Raw genomic sequence first — 20,492 nt, forward strand, 5'->3', positions numbered from 1 at the left:
AGAACAGCCTGTTTCATCCTCAGGTGGTTCCAACCACTAGAAGGTTGTCCCTTGCCGCCATCTGACCTTTCAGTCATTAGTTATGACATCTATTCTTTGGGGACAGTAGAACCACATGAATGCTTTCCAAACATCTGAGAAGAGATTTTTATTTCTCCCTGCACTTCCTCTTCTCCAGGCTAAAGTTCTCTAGCTCTTTAAACACAAATTTTGTTCTCCTAGCTTCTGCTTCCCGTTTTCAAAACATGTCCCAATTTGTCTAAATCCTTCTTAACAGGCAGAGCACAATATACTTTGTGTAGATTAAGACAAAAGAAAAGTGGAATAGTCACCTCCCATGTTTTAGAAACCATACACCTGTTAAGACAGCCTGGACCTGTACATACATCACACATAACTTAAAAAGGTTTCCTAGGAGATGTAGCCAACTTCCTTTAGTAGAATCAGGGTTTGTAGCTACTCTTTTGCTACCCTCAACCCCTGTTACCAAATACTTTACCCAGCACCACTGATGCCACTGCTGCTGAAATCCAAGTAAAGATGATAGAAATTAATCACAGAGCTTACCTTTGGGTGAACCTGATGCTCAGTTTATTCATATAGTAAGAATTTGGCATGGAAGACACAGACAGCATGCCCTGGCCCCATAGTTCTCATTCCCAAGAGCCAGGTGAAGTCTGTCCAGTATGGCTTCTCCCCATCCTGTCTTATCTTCCCCACTAGACACCCAGCTAATCTGCTCCAAGAAATTCCACTCAGCATTTGTGTTCACGGCTCAGCTCAAACGTCATTTCTAATGTGAAATATTTGCTAAAATCAGCTAAAATCATGTCCCACCATCCCAGTTTCCATAGTTAGGCAACCCTTTTCTGGGGTCCTGCAACTTCTCACTTTCAAAATATTTACCCCATTATACTGTTCTCCAGTGTCTCCTACCACTGGACTCTGTTCCTTGAGGGCCAAGATTATCATATTTGTGTCACCAGCCCCTGGCACAGGCCTGGTAGAGTAGGTGTAAAGTGTTGGCAGTGAAAGAATGAATGACTCTATGGATGCTCTACTTGAGATTTCTTGAGGTGACCAGTAGGGGTTACCCTAACTGTTCCAGAGCTGAGTGGGCTAACTTGTTCATTGCAGAGAAAGACAGCAGTCAAGATGGTGGTCACCTTGACCAATCCTGGGACTCAAAGTCCCTAGTTCTTTAAACATAAATCAACAATCATTCTTTGCTGAATCTTCTGGGTACCTGGGATGAATCTGACACCTTGCCTATCTCAAGGAGCCCAGTCCGGGAGTCTAGAGGTATGTGTGTTGGCTGGTGGGGAGTGGCGGGGGGTCTGTCAGAGCTGGGCTGATGGCAGCTCAGGCCTGTTCTGCAGCACTCTGGCTCTAGGGCCTTTCCGAGCCCTTTCTGAAGGACAGGAAGAACACCAAGTATTATGGGAGGTGCAGGGCTTTCTGGCTGTTCCTCCTACAGCCTCCAGCAGTCAGCAGTACCTCCCAGAGGACCTGGAACACAGTTGGTGCTCAGTAAATGACAGTGTCCTTCATCTCCATGCCCACCCACCATGTGTCCCATCAGCCAAAGTTCACCTGCCTATGTTATCTGCACGGTGGTCTTAATCTACTGTCCAGTGGAGCAGCTCCTTCGGGGAATCTCTAAAAGTTGCAGAACCAGGCCACTTGTTAGTTCTATAGATCCCTGAAGGTATTGCCCACCCCACTAAGAGAAGAAGAAGGGAGTTTAACAATGGGGAGAGGCCAGGCAGAGCCCTTGGAACTTGGGCCAAACTTCCTGGGCTGCAGACCCCCGTGCAGGTGGCTTCTATGGGAACCTACTCTGAACTGAGTGTGTTTCATCCTTGGAGCATCCTGCTCAGGAGGCATTCTTATCTCTGTTTCGACAAGAAAAGCGGGACTCAGAGATGAAGCCAACTTTCCAAGGTCACATAGCCAGTGAGTGGCAGAGTGAGGACTCACACCCAGATATCCGGTTCCAAAGCCTGTGTTCTTTCGACATTGCTATCCTGCCTTTCCCTATGGAAACCTGGCATTGCTAGTCTCCTCTTCTAAGAGGAAGCAGAGGAGCTAGACCCATTGGCTCAGGGTTGTTGGCAGGATCATACTCCTAGGCATCTTGACAGACAAGAAGCATGAAAGAGTAGTGGAGTATGTTTTCAGTTACAAGTAACAAAAACTCAACACAAAGTGATTTCAACACCAAGAGGCTTAATTGTTCGTGTCACTGGCTAGTCCAGAAAGTGTTTGGGCTTCAGGCATACTTTAATCAGGGCTCCAGTTCTGTTTCTCTGCAGGTGCCTTAGCTCTGCCCTCCTCTGTGTGTGTCATTTAGGTTCTGTCTCGCTTTCCTCATGGAAGCAAAATGGTGTCCGTAGCACCAGGTCTCATATCTTCACACTCCACCACTCAGAGCAGGAGAAAACATCTGGTCCTAGAACACTACTGGAAGCTCATGGATGTAGGCTGGGTCCATTGTCTGTCCCTGAGCCAGTCACTGTAGGAGGTGGATGAGATTGTGCTGATTGCAGTCCCGATCAGCATTGGGACCCCAGTGGCCCCGGGCTGCTGCACCATGGGGAGGGGATAGCCTGGCTTCTGGGAGTCAATCTAAGGTTGCTGGGGGTGGGCACAGGGCACACGGAATTCACCCTGCCTGAGCCTCCAGGTTTTAGCAGGGCTGGTGTAGGCCCCGTGAGGGCCGAACTCAGATGAGAGAGAGTGTGCTGAGGGTAAGAAGAGCATGAGGGGAGGTGTCAGGGAAGAAGTCAGGAAACAGCACCCCTTACTCCCCATCTACATGGCTGAGGAACACTGTGTGGTATAGCAGAAAGAGCCCCAGCCTCAAAATCAGGAAGATCTGGCTTCAAATTATTGGTTCTCTGTATGATTTGGGGCAAGTGACTTTCACTCTCTGCGGCAGTTCTCTCATCTGTAAAATGGGAATATTAATGCCTACATCAGAGGTCATCTTGAGGATTCAATTAGATCATGGTGATGCTCCTAGGACAGGGCCCGGCACCCAGTAGGTACTCAGTAAGTGGTAAACAACTGCCAATCTAATCTCAATGGAGTATCTTCCTTTAGCTACAGCTTTGAGGAGTTTGAAGCACTTTTCTCCCTTCTGGGATAGCTGTGTTTACTGTAAAGACCAAATTAGATGCAAAATCTCTAAGGTCACCTCTGACTTTGTAAACAAAGCCAGAGAGCCGGAGGAAATGAAATTCCAAATGCCCTCGCCTAGCCTGGTTTGACCTCCGGTGTTGATGCAAACTCAAGCCGGCTCTCACTGTGGCTTGTGGCTCCGGGAAATGGAACCCAGCTTGGGACAGGGATGGGAATGGATTTGACTTGTCCTTTTGGCGTCTCCCCAGCCTGTGGAGCCCAGGCCTCTTGGAGCATCTTTGGGGCTGACGCAGCGGAGGTTCCGGGCACACGTGGCCACTCCCAGCAGGAGGCTGCCATGCCCCACATTCCCGAGGACGAGGAGCCCCCCGGAGAGCCACAGGCAGCCCAGAGCCCTGCCGGCCAAGTAAGTGCCCCCTCTCTGCCCTCAGCTAGCCTGGCTGGGGGCCAAGCCAAGCACCCTGGGCTGAGGCCACAGCTCTTAGGCTGGCCAGAGGGTTTGCTGACAGCTCATGTAGGTTGCAGTGGGTACCTGGAGAAGGTATGTGGCTTCCATACTGAGGAACCAATTACTCTGAGTTGGTTTGAATTGACCGAGGCCCCAAATATTCTGAGTATAGAACCAACCATCTAGGCTGTGTCTGACTGAGGCCTCAGAAGCCAAACTATAAACCACGCAGGCTCCCTCTGAAACTGGGGAAAGACTTAGATGAGAACCATTAGCACTGAGAACCCCTTATGTCAGGGGAGTGGGCACGAGAAAAGGCCACTTAAAGTGAATCCACTTGAAATGGAGATCAAAATTGTATAGTAAATAGCAAAAAAGGTTTTCAGTGAAATTTTATAATAGAAAGGAAATGATGAAAGCAAGTTAATTTAAAGGGACATTGAGATTTTTATTGTACAAATGAGGCATTCAAAACAAGCTATTTTTAGCTATACAGATTACGAAATATAGGTTATGTACTAATTTTCAGATTGAAGAAAGAATAAAATGTTGATTTTGGTGTGGGTATATTTATTTATTATACCAGCAAAATGATCTGTTCACATAGTAATATCCTCTTCACATTTTACTTTACAGCACCTAATTAAGAGACTCTATCTGTTTAATATAATACTTAAGGGCTTCATCCATTTTCCTAAGGATCTCTTTCAATCCCTCAATATTCAAATTATTCCCTTTTGAAGAACCTATTTGAGCATCATCCTCATTGTATTTTCTTCACTTAATTGATAAGCTCTATCTGATCTCCTTGGTCAAAGACCTTGCATGTGAAATTCTCCATCACTGTTTTCTTTGATTTCATGAACTTTGCAGTTGATTTGCATTGAAATGGTATTATCCTGTTATATCAAACAGTCGTCCAAACTGACTGAGCCAGTGGGATACACACTTGTTAAGTGAGGGAAGAATCTTTGAGTGGAGCATTATTTTCACAAATGGGCAGATTCTTAGTGAATATTTTCATGTTATGATGGCATTTGTTTTCTGACACATTACGACTCTGGGAACTTAGATAGTAAATACTTAGAAAAGAATGGCCCCTTGTAGCTCCATATCCCAAACTCATGGGATTAAGATGTTGCAGAACTTGGCAGCCTTAGGGGTGAGGGGGTTTTCCTTCCCTTGAATGTCTAAGTGACAGTGGGCCAACCTCCTAGCCCTTCAGCCTCAGGCAGCCCAGCCCAGGGTTTTATCAAGTCCAGGCCCCCATTCTGGGAAATAGTGGGTCCTGCTGCTGGAGGGTGCCAAGTTCCAAAAGCTTAGGGATTAAGGAAAGGAGACAAGACACTCACAACTGCGTTCAAAGGCGACTGCTTCCAGACCCTCAGGCCGTGACTTTCTTGGCCTCTGTCTCCTTAGCATCCCTATTTCCTCACCCTGGACTCCTCTGAAAATGACCATCCCTGGCCCCTTCCACTTCACTAACAATGGTAGTGCCCTTGAATCAGATTCTCAGGCAAAATCTAGCTCCTACATCCTGGGCAACTCCCCCAAACAGCTGCCCCAAGAATAAAAGCATTCCTAAAATGTAAGATAATGAAAGACCAGCAAAGATGCACCTCTGCTGTCAGTGAAGACAGGCTTTTATATTGAGTTAAGTTCTTCCTGGTTACAAAACTTTATAATTAAAAGTTCTTTCAAAGTATATCCTCAGGAAACACAAAACAGACAACATAAACACCTGTCACTTAGACATTCAAGGGAAGGGCATCTCCCCACCCACAAGACTGCCAAGTTCTACAATATCTTGATCCTATGGGTTTGGGATATGGAGATCCAAAGGGCCATTCTTTTTAAAGTGTTTGTTATTTAAGTTCCCAGAGTTGTAATGTGTAAGAAAACAAATGTAATCATAACTTGAGAATATTCACTAAGAATCTACCCATTTGTAAAAATAATGTTCCCTCATGCATTCTTCCCTCATGGGTCCTTCTGCTGGGCCCCAATAACGCAGAAGCTATCAGTACCTGCAAACATTCTCTCTATAGTCTTGATTTCCCATGAGCGCAGAGAGAATCATGGCACTTGAAGGGTCTTCAGAGACCATCCATTATTTAATAAGAGTCTGGTTCTGGCTCAGGGTCACAGGGAGACTGAACTTGTGGGGAACTGGAATTTGGAGCTCCCACTAGCCAATCAGATATCCCTTACTCTCAACTTCGTGGCAGGCAGGCTCATGGAACCCTCCCCGCATTGTGGCAACCTCTAGAAATTCATCGTGCCAACCTAATGGTGCTGTACCTATGAGCGTTTTGAAACCACGATGGTTAGGAAGGCCAGGAGGAATTCAGGGGAGCCGGGAGCTGGGAGGCCTAGATCCTATCAGGGAGGACACGTACCACAGGATTTAAGAATATAAACTGTGCAGTCATACCAAGCTGGGCTTCAATCCCAGCTCCTCTACGTTCTGGTCAAGAGACCTTGTCTTGGCCAAGAAACTTGAGACCAAGTCTGTCAACTTTGCCGTGCTGCTGGTTTCTTATGTGTTACCCAGTACAAGGGTTAGTTGCTGCCTCCTGGACTCTGCCTGTTCAGCCCAGCCTTCAAGTGCCTTCTATAGCCTGAGGGACCATGAAGCTGGGGCAGTTTAGACTCCCCAACCAAAGTCCACATCAAACTCAACTTTCTTTTGCCCTCTTCCCTTACTGCCTTGCCCTGGGCATTTCAAAGCTTTTCAGAAGGCAACCAGGCATGGTGGGTAAAGTGCTTCTCCCACTATTGCACCCACCAGACAACCCACATTGGGTTTCTCAGGTAGTCACGGCCTCGGGAGGGTCAGGCCTCAGGAGCTGGCCTGGAGCCTTCAGGGGGTTGGAACCTGAGTCCCTAGGAGAATCTGAGGCCAGGGAGCCAAGGAAGCGGGGTTGGCCAGGATGACTCGGCTGGAAGTCCCAATCCTGCCCGAATTCCCAGTCTGCGAAGCAGGCAAAGAACAGAGCATCCCTCTAAGTTTACAGCTCCCAGGGGTCCAGCCCTAGTTGTGATTCCTCAGGTTCCAGCCCCTATTTCCCATCACTGGCATGAGCACTAGCCGAGGCCTTCTTACACACAAACACAAAATCTGTAGGACTAGATCGTGTTTCTCTTTCTGCATGTACACACACATACACACACACAGACACATGCGCAGATACACATGCATGCACAGACAGACATACCCTTCAGGTCCTTAATCAGAAGCTGCAATCAAATACCACACAAAAAAAGCCCCGCAACAATGTACTCTGCAAGGCTATGTCCTGAGTGGGGTTTTCTGCACTGGCCCTTGAACAGGGAGAGACTCAAAGGGAAGAGTTTGTAGCCAAGGGGTTCTAGCAGGAATAGACGCTGTCAGGACACAAGCGTGGGACCTTAGGGGACCACAGAATGACAGACTGCCAGTGCTAGAAGAATCCCAGGTCACATCTAAGCTCTGCCTAGGCAGGCAAAGCTCTCTATAATGTGAACCCCACTCAGTCACCCTGGGAATTTTTTGAATACCAGATTCCTCAGCCATCCAAGACCTACTGAATTGGAATCTCTTGAGGTAGGTCTCAGGGATCTGTAGGAATATATCTTTTTATTTTTGAGATGGAGTCTTGCTCTGTCACCCAGGCTGGAGTGCAGTGGTGTGATCTCGGCTCACTGCAACCTCCGTCTCCCAGGTTCAAGTGATTCTCATGCCTCAGCTTCCTGAGTAACCAGGACTACAGGCCTGCACCACTATGCCTGGCTAATTTTTGTATTTTTAGTAGAGATGGGGTTTCGCCATGTTGGCCAGGCTGGTCTCGAACTCCTGGCCTAAAGTGATCTGCCCACCTCGGCCTCCCAAAGTGCTGGGATTACAGGCATGTACCACTGGGCCTGGTGTAGGAATCTGTAGGAATAGTTCTATAATGAAAAGCTCACCACCTCCCAAGGAAGCCTGTGCACTGGTTGGCCAGCTCTGTCCTGGTCAAGCTGGAATCTGCCTCCCCCAAGACTCTCCCTTGGTTCTGCCCTCCATACAACCTATAGTGGGGTGAAATCCTACAGATGCAGGAAGGCAGTTCTGAGTCTTCCCAGAGTCTCTTTTTCTCTAGTTTCTTCAGTATTTGCTCCCGTGACAGTGTTCAGAGCCTTCCTAACCTCCGCTCAGGACACATACCAGCCCACCTCCCCCTCACTGTAGGGTCCCGGACCTGGCCCCAGGCTCCAGATGCAATCTTACCTAGGCCTGGATGATTTCCTGGACTGTGACCAGCAGCCACAGTAGGAAGCTGACTCACCTGGACAGTGCAGCATCTCAGAAGTGCCTTGTAAACCTGAGGGTACAAAGAGGCTCACGTTAACTGAAAGAGCCCAGTTTTCATTGGCTCTCGCTTCCACCTGAACAACTCCCATCCTCTTCCAAAGGGTTTTAGAAGCCCCCAGGGGCAGATCAGTGTGAACTCATAAGCAGACTTCACCTCTTCATATCACCAGTTCCAGCACCCCAGCTACCTACCACCTCCCCCTGCTCCCCTACCTCCATTGCACACAAAGCCACTTAATAATAATAGCTAACCCTGTGCCAGGCACTTGTCTACCGTATTAACTCATTTAACCTATAATTAGCCTTATGGTAGGTATTATCATTCCCAGGCCTGGGCAGCCTGACCCCAGAGCCCATGCTTAGTCCATACCCTGCACTGAGCACTGTTACTGCCCCTGGGTCCTCTGTGAGAGCTCTGGGACCTGGGCCAACAGTACGTTGTCCTGTGTTCCCAAAGCCACTCACCTCAGAGGGGCCAACTTCAGAGCTCGCTGTCAGGGGAATGCCAAAGCATCACCCTTCTGCCTGCCAGCCCTTCGGGAGCACAAGCTCATGGGGCCAGCAACCGAAGCTGCATGTCACATGCCTGTCTATGCCCCTTCCTCATTCTCCTTCAGCCAGGTAATCAAACAGCCCAACTTTAACCTGAGTGGGCTGTCTGATTGCTTGGCTGAAGAATGAGGAAGGGGCATGGACACATTGAGGAAGGGGAAGGGCACGTCGACTCCTAGAAACACAGTCCACCATGCTATTGCCTGGTTTAGGCCACATGCATGAGACACTCTGGGTCTCCCCGAGCATCTACGTTGTGTTTCATTCGTTGATGCTCTAGGCAGACATGGATGCTCAGCCCTGTTATGCAGTAGCTGTTGTGACTTAAGGTCACTGCAGCACTCCACTGATGAGTGGCATCCACGCCCCTCCCCTCCCCTAACTTTTAAGTAACAAGATGAAGTTGGAGTGTGCGCCAGAGAAGCAGTCCTGTTTGTGTGGCCCTTATAGGAAGGGATCTGCTTGTGGAGCACCTAGAACCTCTGGCCATGGAGCTGCTAGCCTTCCTCCTCTTTTGGCTCAGAAATGGGGACTGACATAAGTGCCACCATAAGAAATCTGGGGTTGGGTAGATAATTGACTGGCTAGATGATTAAATGACTGCATTAAAGGGCAGAAGACATGGAGGGAGGACTAATGTTAGGAAGGGAGGGAGGAAGAGAGGATAGTAGATATCCTCTCCTTGGAATAAAGTTACTCTCCTTGGAATAAAGCTAACACATATTGTGTGCTTTTCCACACTCCCAAAGTCTGTTGGCATGAGAGTAAAAATAGTGAGCAAGGTTGTAGGAGGCCTTTCCTGGCTTACATCCTCTGTCAGTGGGCTGGGCTCAGAGTCAACCCATCTGTCCTTTTAGAAGAGGAGGATGACCAAGCAGCCGGGAGTTCCAGAAGGTACAGGAAAGGCTCATAGGAATGTGAGGTAGAAGCAGCATGGCAGAGCAGGAAGAACTTAGGCTTCACATCCTTGACTGCTACCTTGGATAAGTGATTCACCTTGCCCCAGTTTCCTTATCTAGAAACTAAGGGTTATAGGAATAGCCACTAACAACAGCTAACCTTTATGGAGAACTCACTATGTGCCAGGCACCATATTAGGCTTGTTTTGTTTGTTACATTATCTCACCTAATTCTGACAATACTCCTGGGAATACTATTAGTATTCCTACTAACAGATAAAGAATTTAAACACGGAAGAGTAATATGCAGTGGGTAACATAGCTAAGGAAGTGACTGAGGCTAAATTCAAACCCAGTCAGCTTGACTTTAATTATCAGAATAGTATATATAAAGTGATGAGCAAAGTACTTAGCTCACAAGAGGTGCTCAGTCCCTATAGCACAAAATAGTTTGCAAAAAGTTTCCACATGTGTCATTGCAAGTGCAAAACCACTGTGAGGTAGACAGAGCAGAGAGAGTCACCCCCATGAAAGTGTGAATTTAGAGAAGTTAGGTATCTCATCCAGATGAAGGGAAAGAAACTAACACACAGGTTCATAGTGTTTTCTAGGCATTTAACCTTCAGAACACACTCCTACATGGTAGTGATGACTACATACATTTCACAGATGAGGATACTAAGGCTTGGAAAGGTTAAGCCAGTTGTTGAAAATCACATAATAAGGAAATAGCAAGGCCTGATTCTACTGTCTAATGGTTGTAAGCTGAGGAAATGGGCTATAATTAATTGTTTTCTTATTTCTATTCCAAAAATACCCCATTATGTGCAATAGAGCTTGAGCACAGAGGCAAGGGATGACTATTCACTTACACATGGTAGGCACTCAATAAATATGGAATTGAGGAAATGAAGTACATTTACTCAGTCAATGTTTATTGAATTTTGCTCAACAAATGTTTATTGAGCATTAACTAACTAAGGTCCTGCTCTTAGGAAGCTCACTTCCTGGTAGATTTACTACCAAATGCCAGTTCTGTCAGATCCAATTTGCTCTTGTGTTCTCCCACGGCCTTCTCCCATCAGGACCTGGAGAAGCCTTGTTCTGTGCTGTCTATGGGAATATCTCGAGTTTAGCCATATACTTTACTGCCGAAGGCAGATTGCCAACTTCTGTATCCATTTGACTCCTTTTGGCTGTTCAAGCCCTGTCCTCACTGGCCAACAGAGAGGTTCTGCCTATACCTCCCTGGAAACTCCTTGGGAACCGTGTGCGCTCCCCCACTGGAGAAAAGTCATATGACCCAAAGGACCAATTATCTGTCAGGAATGAGAAGAAGAAGAAACAGACAAAGCATGTAAAACACCTGGAACCTGGTAAGGACTGTGTAGAGTAGGGATCCCCTTGCCCCCCAACTTTCCCAGTGAGAACCCTCATACGGTGCCTCCCATGTGCCAGGCACTGCTCTAGGCACTTTACACATAACAACTCACAACAACTCCAAGACACAGGCATGACTGTTATCCCACTTTATAGATGAGAAAACTGAGGCAGGTAAGGGCACTGTAATCACCAGAAACCAGGAAGTACTTGGATGCTTCCGTCAAGGATTCTGAATTCATATTCTGAGTTCATTTCCACTTATCACATCCTGTGCAAGAACAGCCTCAATTAAGATTCAATAAAATAAAATAAATTATCAGTAAAATATTAGTATCTGGTATACAAGATAATGGTAGCAAATACTGGGCACCTGGTACGTGGTCTAATCCCTCCAAGGTAGATATTATTATCTCTATTTTATAAATGAAGAAATGGAGTCTCTGAGAGTTTATGTAATTGTCAAAGATCACCTAGCTGTGCTATGGTCAAATGGAGATTCAAACTCAAGTTTCCTGCTGATGTCATCCTGCCAGGTTGTCCTTCCTTTCCGGGCCCTGGCAAGGACACCAGAGGCCCCAGGCATGGGAAGCAGGTGCTTGATGCCCCATCCTTATGAAAAAGAGCTCAAGAGGACAGTTCCACCAGGCTGGCCTCTAGTGGTTCTGGTCACAGGGTAAGAGCTGTGAGAATTTAGCTGTGGAAGTGCCTAAAACAAGGCAAAAAGTGTTTTAGAAATGTTGACGGTTACGGACAGTCAGAAATGCATATTACAATTATTTTCCCTTAGTTCCTATTGTAAGCAAATGAAACAGATTGCTGTTGTTTGTTTTTCTGTCTCCCCACATCGGGCTATGTGTGAGCTACTTGGGGGCCACAGACTGTGCCTTTCACATGTGTATCTCCACCCATAAGCATAGGCTCCAGCTTGCGGTGGGAGCTCAGGGAAGGAGGTAGGGAGGGAGGGAGGGATGGGTAGAAAGGTGGATGGATGCTTGATTGTGTTGTGATAGGTTGGGTAGATAATTGGCTGGCTAGATAATTAAATGACTGCGTTAAAAAGCAGAATAAATGGAGGGTGGAGTAGTGTTAGGAAGGGAGGAAGGAAGGGAGGATAGAAGATATGATGGATGAACTATTAGCTGAGTTACTCTCCTTGGAATAAAGCTAACACACATTGTGTGCTTTTCCACACTCCCAGAGTCTGTTGGCATGAGAGTAAAAACAGTGATCAACAAGGCAGTTGTTCTTTATCCCTGACTTCTAGAAATAAATGCACAATGGCAGGAAAGAGGATCTACCAGAGGCAGGGCAGGCCCATGGTGCAAGGGAGGACACCGTGGAGCCTTCGGGGAGCCAGGGAACTGACCCTCTGTGCTTGGCAGGGAGGAGTCCCATGTCCAGCAGACCTCAGCCGAGTCACTTCTGCTCTCTCCTGTGCCCCTAGGACTTGCCGCTGGGATAATAATTTTCTTTCAAGTCCCCAGAGATTATTATTATTATTTTTTTTTTTGAAATGGAGTCTCGCTCTGTCACCCAGGTTGGAGTGCAGTGGTGTGATCTTGGCTCACTGTAAGCTCCACCTCCGGGGTTTACACCATTCTCCCACCTCAGCCTCCCAAGTAGCTGGGAATACAGGTGACCACCACCATGCCCGGCTAGTTTTGTTTTTGTATTTTTTAGTAGAGATGAGATTTCACTGTGTTAGCCAGGATGGTCTCGATCTCCTGACCTTGTGATCCACCCACCTTGGCCTTCCAGAGTGCTGGGATTACAGGTGTGGACCACCACGCCCGGCCCAGAGAGTCCTTTTATCCTATTGTAAGAGCACTGGCTGCTTTTGCTGCTGGATCTCCTCTCTACCCTGTTTGCCCTCCAGGCTATAAGACAGGGATCTGGGGATACAGTCTCACAGTGTCCACTCACCACCAGCACCTTCACTGTCATTATTATTGCTTTCTCTCATTTAATACTTAAAACAAGCCTAGAGAATAGTGATTATTAGCTCTATATAATGTTTTAGACCATGAAAGAGAAGTTTGGTAACTAGTAACTTGTCCAAGGTCACCCAGGTGGGATTCTGGTCTAGGCCTACCCGACTTCTTCACTAGCCCGCGTTGCCTCCCAGCGGGTCCTCCTCTCCTGGGCTATCTGCCAGTGCCCATCTACAGGATCTAAACCCCCAATGCCTGCCTGCGCTGGAGTGGACTGGAGCTGGGGCTGGGGCTATTCCTTACAGTTTCCTAGCCTGAGCCTAGCCGTGTGACTCTGGGGAAAGGAAGCTAATATTCCCATCTATGACACTGGCCTATATTTATCCCTGTGTCCAGGCAGTTAGGAAAACTATTGTGCATTCCTGAGAATTTATGAGTGAAATAAACATTTAAATGTTTCTATAAGATTTATTTAAGGAGAACAAAATGTGGCTTGCTGGCTTATTCGAGGGTGAGCTTCTGGGAGATGACCCAGCCCTCAGTGCTTGGCTGATTCCAGGGAAGGGAAATGGACACCCAGGGAGACTGGGCCCACGGATGAGTGAGAAGGGCAGTGAACCAAGGGCATCCTCTGCCCCTGCTGTCCCTTTCTCCAGCTGTGTGTTCAGCCTCGTGCTGGTTTGAAGGCTTCCTGGAGGAAGAGGTACCCTCTGCGAAGGAGAGTGCAGCTTGGAAGAATAAGAGTGTCAGAGGCCAGCAGGGCACCGGGAACCAGAGGAGGTGAGACCAAAGACTGGGGATGCAGCTGTAAGAGCAGCATGGTGTCATGGGAAGGACACAGCCTGTGTTCAGTCACTTCCACTATTTACAAGTGGCACAGCCCTGGACAAATCAATTTTTGCATTGATAAAGTGGAGATCAAAATAGAAAAGCAGAAGAGAAAAAAGAAAGATATCAATCTTCTACTCCACGCTCGTGGCCTGCACTTTCATCTTCTCATTTCCTCTTCACAATTCTATGAGTGCCAGAGGTATTATCACCCCCAATTTGTAGATGGTGTCCTATTTACTCACTGAGTTTCTGGGAGGATTTGGTGAGAAAACACAAGGAGGGTCTGGGACAGGGCCCACCATACAGTGGACCTGAGTAACTGCCACTTCCCTCTAGCCACGTTTGTTTCTGTGCTTCCATGTCTGTAACCCAGGAAGGGCATTGATTGGTTTGAGAAGCAGAGGGTGAGAGAGGGAGTGGAGCCAGGTGAAGGTGGCCTTGGAGGTGGGTCCTTCATCACTTGGGCTTATGTGGTCAGAAGCCGCAGGAGAGATGCTGGACCCTCCCAGTTTAACTCCAAATGGTTGATGAGACCCAGAACTAAGAGCAACAATCTTCTCCAAACCAAATGCTAAAGTCATTAATTCAATCCCAAAGGGAATAATAAGGGAACATAACATCTAATGCTTAGTGAGCATTTGCTCAGTGCTAGGTGCCCTTCCACAGGCTTGCCATCTAGGGTTACCAGATTTGGCAAATGAAAATATGATTATGTGCTGTACATGGTGGCTCACACCTGCAGTCCCAGCTACTCAGGTGAGAGGATCACCTGAGCCCAGAAATTTGAGACCAGCCTGGGCACGTAGCAAGATTCAGGAGAGAGAGAGAGAGAGAGAGAGAAATAATACAGTTATGTCCATGGAATATTTGAGACACACTTATACTAAAAAGTTATTTGTTGTACATTTGAAATTCAAATATAACAGGGACATCCTGTGCTTTATCCAGAAATCCTATTTCTATATCAACCTGTTTGATTCTTATAACTACCCTGTGAGATAGTTCCATTACAGATGAGGTAGCAGAGGCACAGAGAGGCAAGGTAACTTGCCCAAGGTTATACAGCTAAAAAGTATGCCATAAGGTGGTGTGACTTCTGAGCCTGAGGCCCGGAAGCCCCTAAGCCAGTAAGTTGCCTGGCCAGTGATACTTGGTCTCACGGTTCTCCCAAGCTTTCTCGAACGCCTGCCTTGTGTTTGGCAGCTCAGAATGGGAGCAGGGATACGTGTGTGCACTGCGCTAAAATCTGGCAGAATTCACCCCAGAGGGCCCCTAGAATCTTCCCACACACTCTCTCCTGGATTACTGTCTCCCCAGTCCCTGACAGAGTGAAAAACAGCCCCCACAAGACCTGAATGTTCCCACAAAAACAGTTTTGCAGAAAAGGAGAAGTCGCCCAGAGCTTGCTCAATGATTCTGTGAGCTGATGAGGGAAATAACACTATGATTTTATGACTTGGGTATTTTGCACACATTAGAAGGCAAGCGTGAAGAGCCTTCCAGGATGTTCCATCAAGGGATTAGAGGATTTCCCCCGATTGCTTTATGCTTCCTGCCTTGTAAGCCACTTAGAATTGTGAGTGTCTGCGGTTACATGCTTGGCACTTGCCACCCATGGCTTGTTTCTGCCTTTTTGTGTGGTCACCTCTCCCTGGTCCTCCTCCCCAGTGAGGTGCCTACAGTCAGGAGAGCTTTGCTTCAAGTAGCCATTAGCCAGCAAGCAGAGAAAGTTTCTATCAGAAGGCAGCTCACTCCAGTGCCTTGTACCCATTTACCTGGTAGGTATCAACACCAAGGACACTATTAGTAATAATAGTGGAGGTTACTTCCCCTTCTCTCCCCATTCCATCATGCTAATGAATGAGAAGCATTGCAGAGGCCTGCCCAGTCCACCTTTGTCTCCCCAGACCCTAGCATAGACCCTGGCCACAACAGGCATTCAATGAATGTTTGCTGGATGAATGGACAGAATAAGGTCCAATAATGTGGGAGTGTTCACAGACTACATGCCTTTCTTGGATGCCAAACAGAATCTGATCACTGCCAGCCCAGTGCCCCTCTCTTCTCCGAGAAGTTCTTTGCTCTGCAAGACTCTTCAGTAAATGTTTGTGAGTCAATCATACGAACAAATGAAGACAATCTGCACAAAAAATAACTAGATGGAGCTGCGGGAGTAAAGGCTGGAGTGGGAGAAATTGAGAGAGAAGGTAGACAGAGGATCTGAGCAGCGAGGCAAGCAGGGGAAGAGTCGTCAGAGAGCGGGGCATGAGAAAAGTGAAGCAAAGAGAAAAAGGCAGAGGAGAGGTGAGGATGGGAGTGAAGATTTGTTCCCCTTCCATGTCGTTTGAAAGGTGAGAGTACAGAAAGAAGTTCCTTCTCTGTTGGTTTTGTTTCTGTTGAACAGTTCTGTAAGGTGAGCCTTCTCAGAGACTGAGCTACATGGATCACGGCTTCATTAGGTTTCAGGGCAAATAGTTTAACCACAACCCCCAATCATAGACAGTTAGGAGCATGAGCTTCTCTTTGTCTGTGGGATATTTATGTTTGTCAAATCATCCATCATTCCCCCATTTATATAGTCTCATGTTTTCATGTCTTATATTTTATTGTTGGTTACTTTAAATCGCTTTGAGAAGTAGATAGTGTCAATAAGATTAAAAATAAATAAACAAAGGCCAGGGGTGGTGGCTCACACCTGTAATCCCAGCACTTTAGGAGGCCAAGGTGGGCAGATTACTGTAGGCCAGGAGTTGGAGACCAGCCTGACCAATACGGTGAAACCCCGTCTCTACTAAAAATATAAAAATTAGCTGGGCATGGTGGTGCACGCCTATAGTTCCAGCTACTCGGGAGGCTGAGGCATGAGAACTGCTTGACCAGGAGGCAGAGGTTGCAGTGAGCCGAGATCATGCCACTGCACTCCAGCCTGGGAGACAGAGTGAGACTCCATCTCAAAATAAATAAATAAATAAAATAAAATATGTATTTTACTTATTTTGCAGCCTGAATATATGAAACTCTTAGAAATGGATACATACTGTAACTCTCCTAATACCACCACAATTATTTTTTCAGACTACAACATGGAGTTAGCTCACGCTTGGCCCTCCTGCCACTTTAAATAGCTCATCCTCATCAATGCATGCCAGGAGTTTGTAAAGCCCCACCACAAGGGGTGGTAGAAGCCATATGATAGAATGCACGTAAAAATGATATTTTAGCCAAAATGCATTTCTTCTTGTTCATCAGAGGACTCATACAAGAAAGAAATTCTCTAAATATGATAGACATGAAAAAGGCAACTTTCAGAGCTCAAATTTTCACGGTCAGAATAAAATCCAGGGAAAGAAGCCCGTGCATGCTATAAGCACAGTCAGAGTTTCCATTGGCGTTCCCATGGTGATAGGCATGAGGCTGCCCAGATGATGTGGGCGGGAGAGATTTTAAGCACAAACCTCCTGTGCTCTAGAAAACCAGGCCAGGATGAAAACTACATGACACAGGGCAGTAACTCAGATGCCTTTGAGCACAAATCACTGAAGGAAGCCAATTTAGGATAGCTCAAACCGGGTTACTCTGCAGAAATGTGGGCCCAAGATTGTTTGATCTTTCAGTTTAAGGAAAAGCAGGCTATCCAGACCTTTATGTGAATTCTTACAATTATGGAACATTGGTAACTAATTTAAAAACTTGTAAACACTGCTAGCAAACAGGCACATGGGTCTCTAATTTGCACCTCTGAGCTCAGAATATGTGTCAGAGGATGCTCATCTCAATTGACATCCAAGAGATCACACCTGCCAGAAACACTGACAAATCCCTGATTCCCAGTAATGCCTTTTGCTAATGCTACTCCCTTTTAATGATGTGAAGAGATTCCTCTGGAAAGACTTCAGCTCTTCCTACTCACCAGAAAACCCACACAGTAGAAAATTCCCTATTCCTTCTTCTTCCCTGGCTCTCCCATTAAGCTTGGCACCTGCCCCTGGCCCTGCCTGCTGCCCCCTCTATCTGGCCACCTGCCATTTGACACGCTGCTTCCCCTTCTTAACCTCCCCAGCCCCTGTGAATACTGTTCCACTGCATGTCCTCAGGGCCCCAGATCATTGTTCCACCTCCCTTCTGGTCCCCTGGAAATCCCCAGCTTCTCTGCTGCTTGCTGGCCTCCCACCAAGGGAGCCCACTGGACAAAAGATGGGAAAAACTGGCTCACCTTGAATAGAACCACCGTTAATTTTAATAATGATCATGACTCAAGGGTACTTATAGACCATATGACACTTATCAAAGTGTATACACATTCGTCATTTCTTTTTACTTGCATAATCTTCCTGTGAGACAGAGCAGGCCTTTGGCCATTGTACCCTTATAGGAACGGAGGGATAAAGCCACAGGAGGACAAGCTTGTCACCAGCCCCTCAAGGCATACTATCCAGAGAATGAGTTGTTGCTTTTTAGAAAACTCCCTGGATGTCTCTTCTAGGGGGAGTCCTTGACAGAAGCATGGGTATCTGTCCTCAGAGGGACCGGAGCTCTGGGGTCATGAGGACAGGTCAGCCAGTCTTGGTTTCAGCCACAAGCACCATGCCGACTTCTCGTCACTCCCTCTTGGCCAACTCTAGGTTTCCAAATGGAGAGTGACACAGCTCCAATTTACCAGGGAACTCCTCAGAATTCCTATAGGGAATGATGGATATTCTAATAACTGGGCCTCTTCTGTCATCTCAACCAGTATGAATAGAGGGATGCATGGATGATCTGCTGTCAACATTTCTGTATTTCCCTTTGGGTAGTTAAGCTATTCTTGGGCCTAACCTTCAGGACTTCCCATCTCCAAAACCATAAAGACCAAACTCATTAGAGTAGCTTCAAGGTCCTTCAGAAGCTGGCTCAATCTCTTATTTTAGTTTCACATTTCCCCCAGCCCTGACCTCTCCTATCTCACATGTCATAGTCCATGCACCTGCAACAGCTACACTAACAAATCCCTGATTCCCAGTAATGCCTTTTGCTAATGCTATTCCCTTTGGCCGAATCCTGTCCTCTAACATCTTTGCTGTGCAAGCTCCTATTCATCCTTCAAGACCCAGCTCAAAAGTCCACTCCTCTATAGAGTCCTCTTCAACTCCTCTCACTAAAGAGTTTTCTTTTCCTTCCTCTGAACTTTCACAGAATGTGGTCCATCCCTTGTTACCTTATATTTATTATGAGTTATTTCCTTGTATCCCTTGCTTGACTGCGAGCCCTTGAGGGTCTTCTCTTCATATCTCAAGTTGCTTTTGGCACATAGTGGATAACCATAAAGTGTTTGTTGAATGAAAGAGAAAGAAATCTGAAGTAATATAAACATTTATTTAAAATATTAATCATATGCTAGAAGCCTAGCACATTAAAAATATCAATCATGGCCTGGCATCGTGGCTCACACCTTTAATCCCAGTGCCTTCAGAGGCAGACATGGGAAGATCGCTTGATTCTGGAAGTTTAAGACCAGCCTAGCCAACATGGTAAGACCCTGTCTCTGCAGAAAAAAATTTTAAAGTCAGCCAGGCATGGTGGTGCACACCTGTAGTCCCAGGTACTCAGGAGGCTGAGCCAGGATGATCCCTTGAGCCCAGGAGGCAGAGGCTACAACGAGCTATGATTGTGGCACTGCACTGAAGCCTGGGCAACAGAGTGAGAGTCCCTCTCCATACTAAATAAATTAAATAAATAAAAATATCAATCATGCAGTAGGTACCTTATCAATGTTATTTTTAATCTTCACACTAACCTTGTGTGTTAGACTTTATAATCATGGAGCATAGAGAGGTTAAATAACTTGTCCACGACACACAGCTAGTAGTTTAAATTTGAGCCCAGGTTTGTCTGACTCTTCCAATAGGCAATGCTGCTTCCTACTGCTTCTACACAGCCCAAGCTTCCCTTTCGTGTCCTGGGAGATTCTGAGTGCCTCCTTTTCCTTCAGCCACGGTAGCTCCCTGCACTGAAGAGCTCCTGGATAAGAACACAGAGCCCCATGAACATCTCCTCAAGGATCTGGCTCTGAGTTTCCACATAAAAGCATCCTTTCCACAAGAGAAGCAGTATGGTGCTCCCCAGGCTGGACTCTCACCCAGACTTCTCCAGCTCATGTGGCCTTATGCTTGGGGCCAAACAAGGGAAGAGATGAAAATGAAAATGGGAAAAGCTGGGTTCACTAAAATTGTGGGACTTAAGAAGTCCAGAGAGCAGTATGAGGCCCATTTCACAACAAGGCATAATGTCAAAAGGAGAGCGGGCCTCCTCCCTGCCTTGCAGGGAACCAACACCTGCGAATCGAGGGCTCGAGAACACAGCCTGGCTCTGCCAGAGGCTCCAGCCCATCGGCAGCACCCTCCGCCAGCAGGGCTAGTGGAGGTGAAAACGTTTCATGTGCAGGGGCTCTAGAAGGATTTGGCCCCCCAGGGAAAGTGGCAGTAGGGACAGTGGGTACCCACTGCTTTGAAGCTGCAGGAGGCAGCACCAATAGTGGAGGTGGCAGCGACACACTCTGGGGCGCTCAGAGGCAGGTCTTTGGCGAAGGCAGTCGGGTGCTCACAGAGGGAGCAGTGGCAGCACACGCCAGTCAAGGGGTGGGAAGGAGGAGAAGGAAAATGACAGGCACCCTCTTAAGTTGATGGAGGGACCTAAGAGAGAACTCCAGGAGAGTCTCTTCTAACAAATTACGATTCCTGAAATGTCAAAGTTACCCAAAGGTAGGACTGTCATGGAACATCAGGGGTGTGTGGGTGCCACTACGTTTGCTCCAGGCCATCATTCTTCCCCAGCCAGGCTGGCCTCAATCTGAGGACTCTCTATAGTTCTTTTCCTGCATTGCTCGTGAGAACTAACGAGGGATAGCTTGTAGTGTCCCTAATCTTAATGCATGAATAGTGAACTGTGTTAAGCTCAGGTGAGAGCCTGCTGGGGGAATAAAGGAGAAACTGCCT

General features: G+C 47.0%; 1 protein-coding gene across 7 annotated transcripts in view; it reads left to right on the forward strand.

Annotated features, from left to right (window-relative positions):
- MRVI1 (murine retrovirus integration site 1 homolog) overlaps window positions 1-20,492 on the forward strand; it is a 119,246-nt gene that overhangs the window by 37,580 nt on the left and 61,174 nt on the right. For 4 of the 7 annotated variants that reach the window (XM_025355236.1, XM_025355237.1, XM_025355242.1 and 1 more), the window contains exon 2: window positions 3,393-3,550. In XM_025355236.1, coding sequence (XP_025211021.1) covers window positions 3,393-3,550 — 158 coding nt within the window. Of the gene's footprint in view, window positions 1-3,279; window positions 3,551-12,364; window positions 12,395-20,492 lie in introns of those variants that run through there. The other 3 variants (XM_025355239.1, XM_025355238.1, XM_025355243.1) reach the window with 3 other exon arrangements.

This window comes from Theropithecus gelada, chromosome 14 (genome assembly GCF_003255815.1).
Source record: "Theropithecus gelada isolate Dixy chromosome 14, Tgel_1.0, whole genome shotgun sequence".
In the NCBI taxonomy this organism is placed as follows: Eukaryota; Metazoa; Chordata; class Mammalia; order Primates; family Cercopithecidae; genus Theropithecus; species Theropithecus gelada.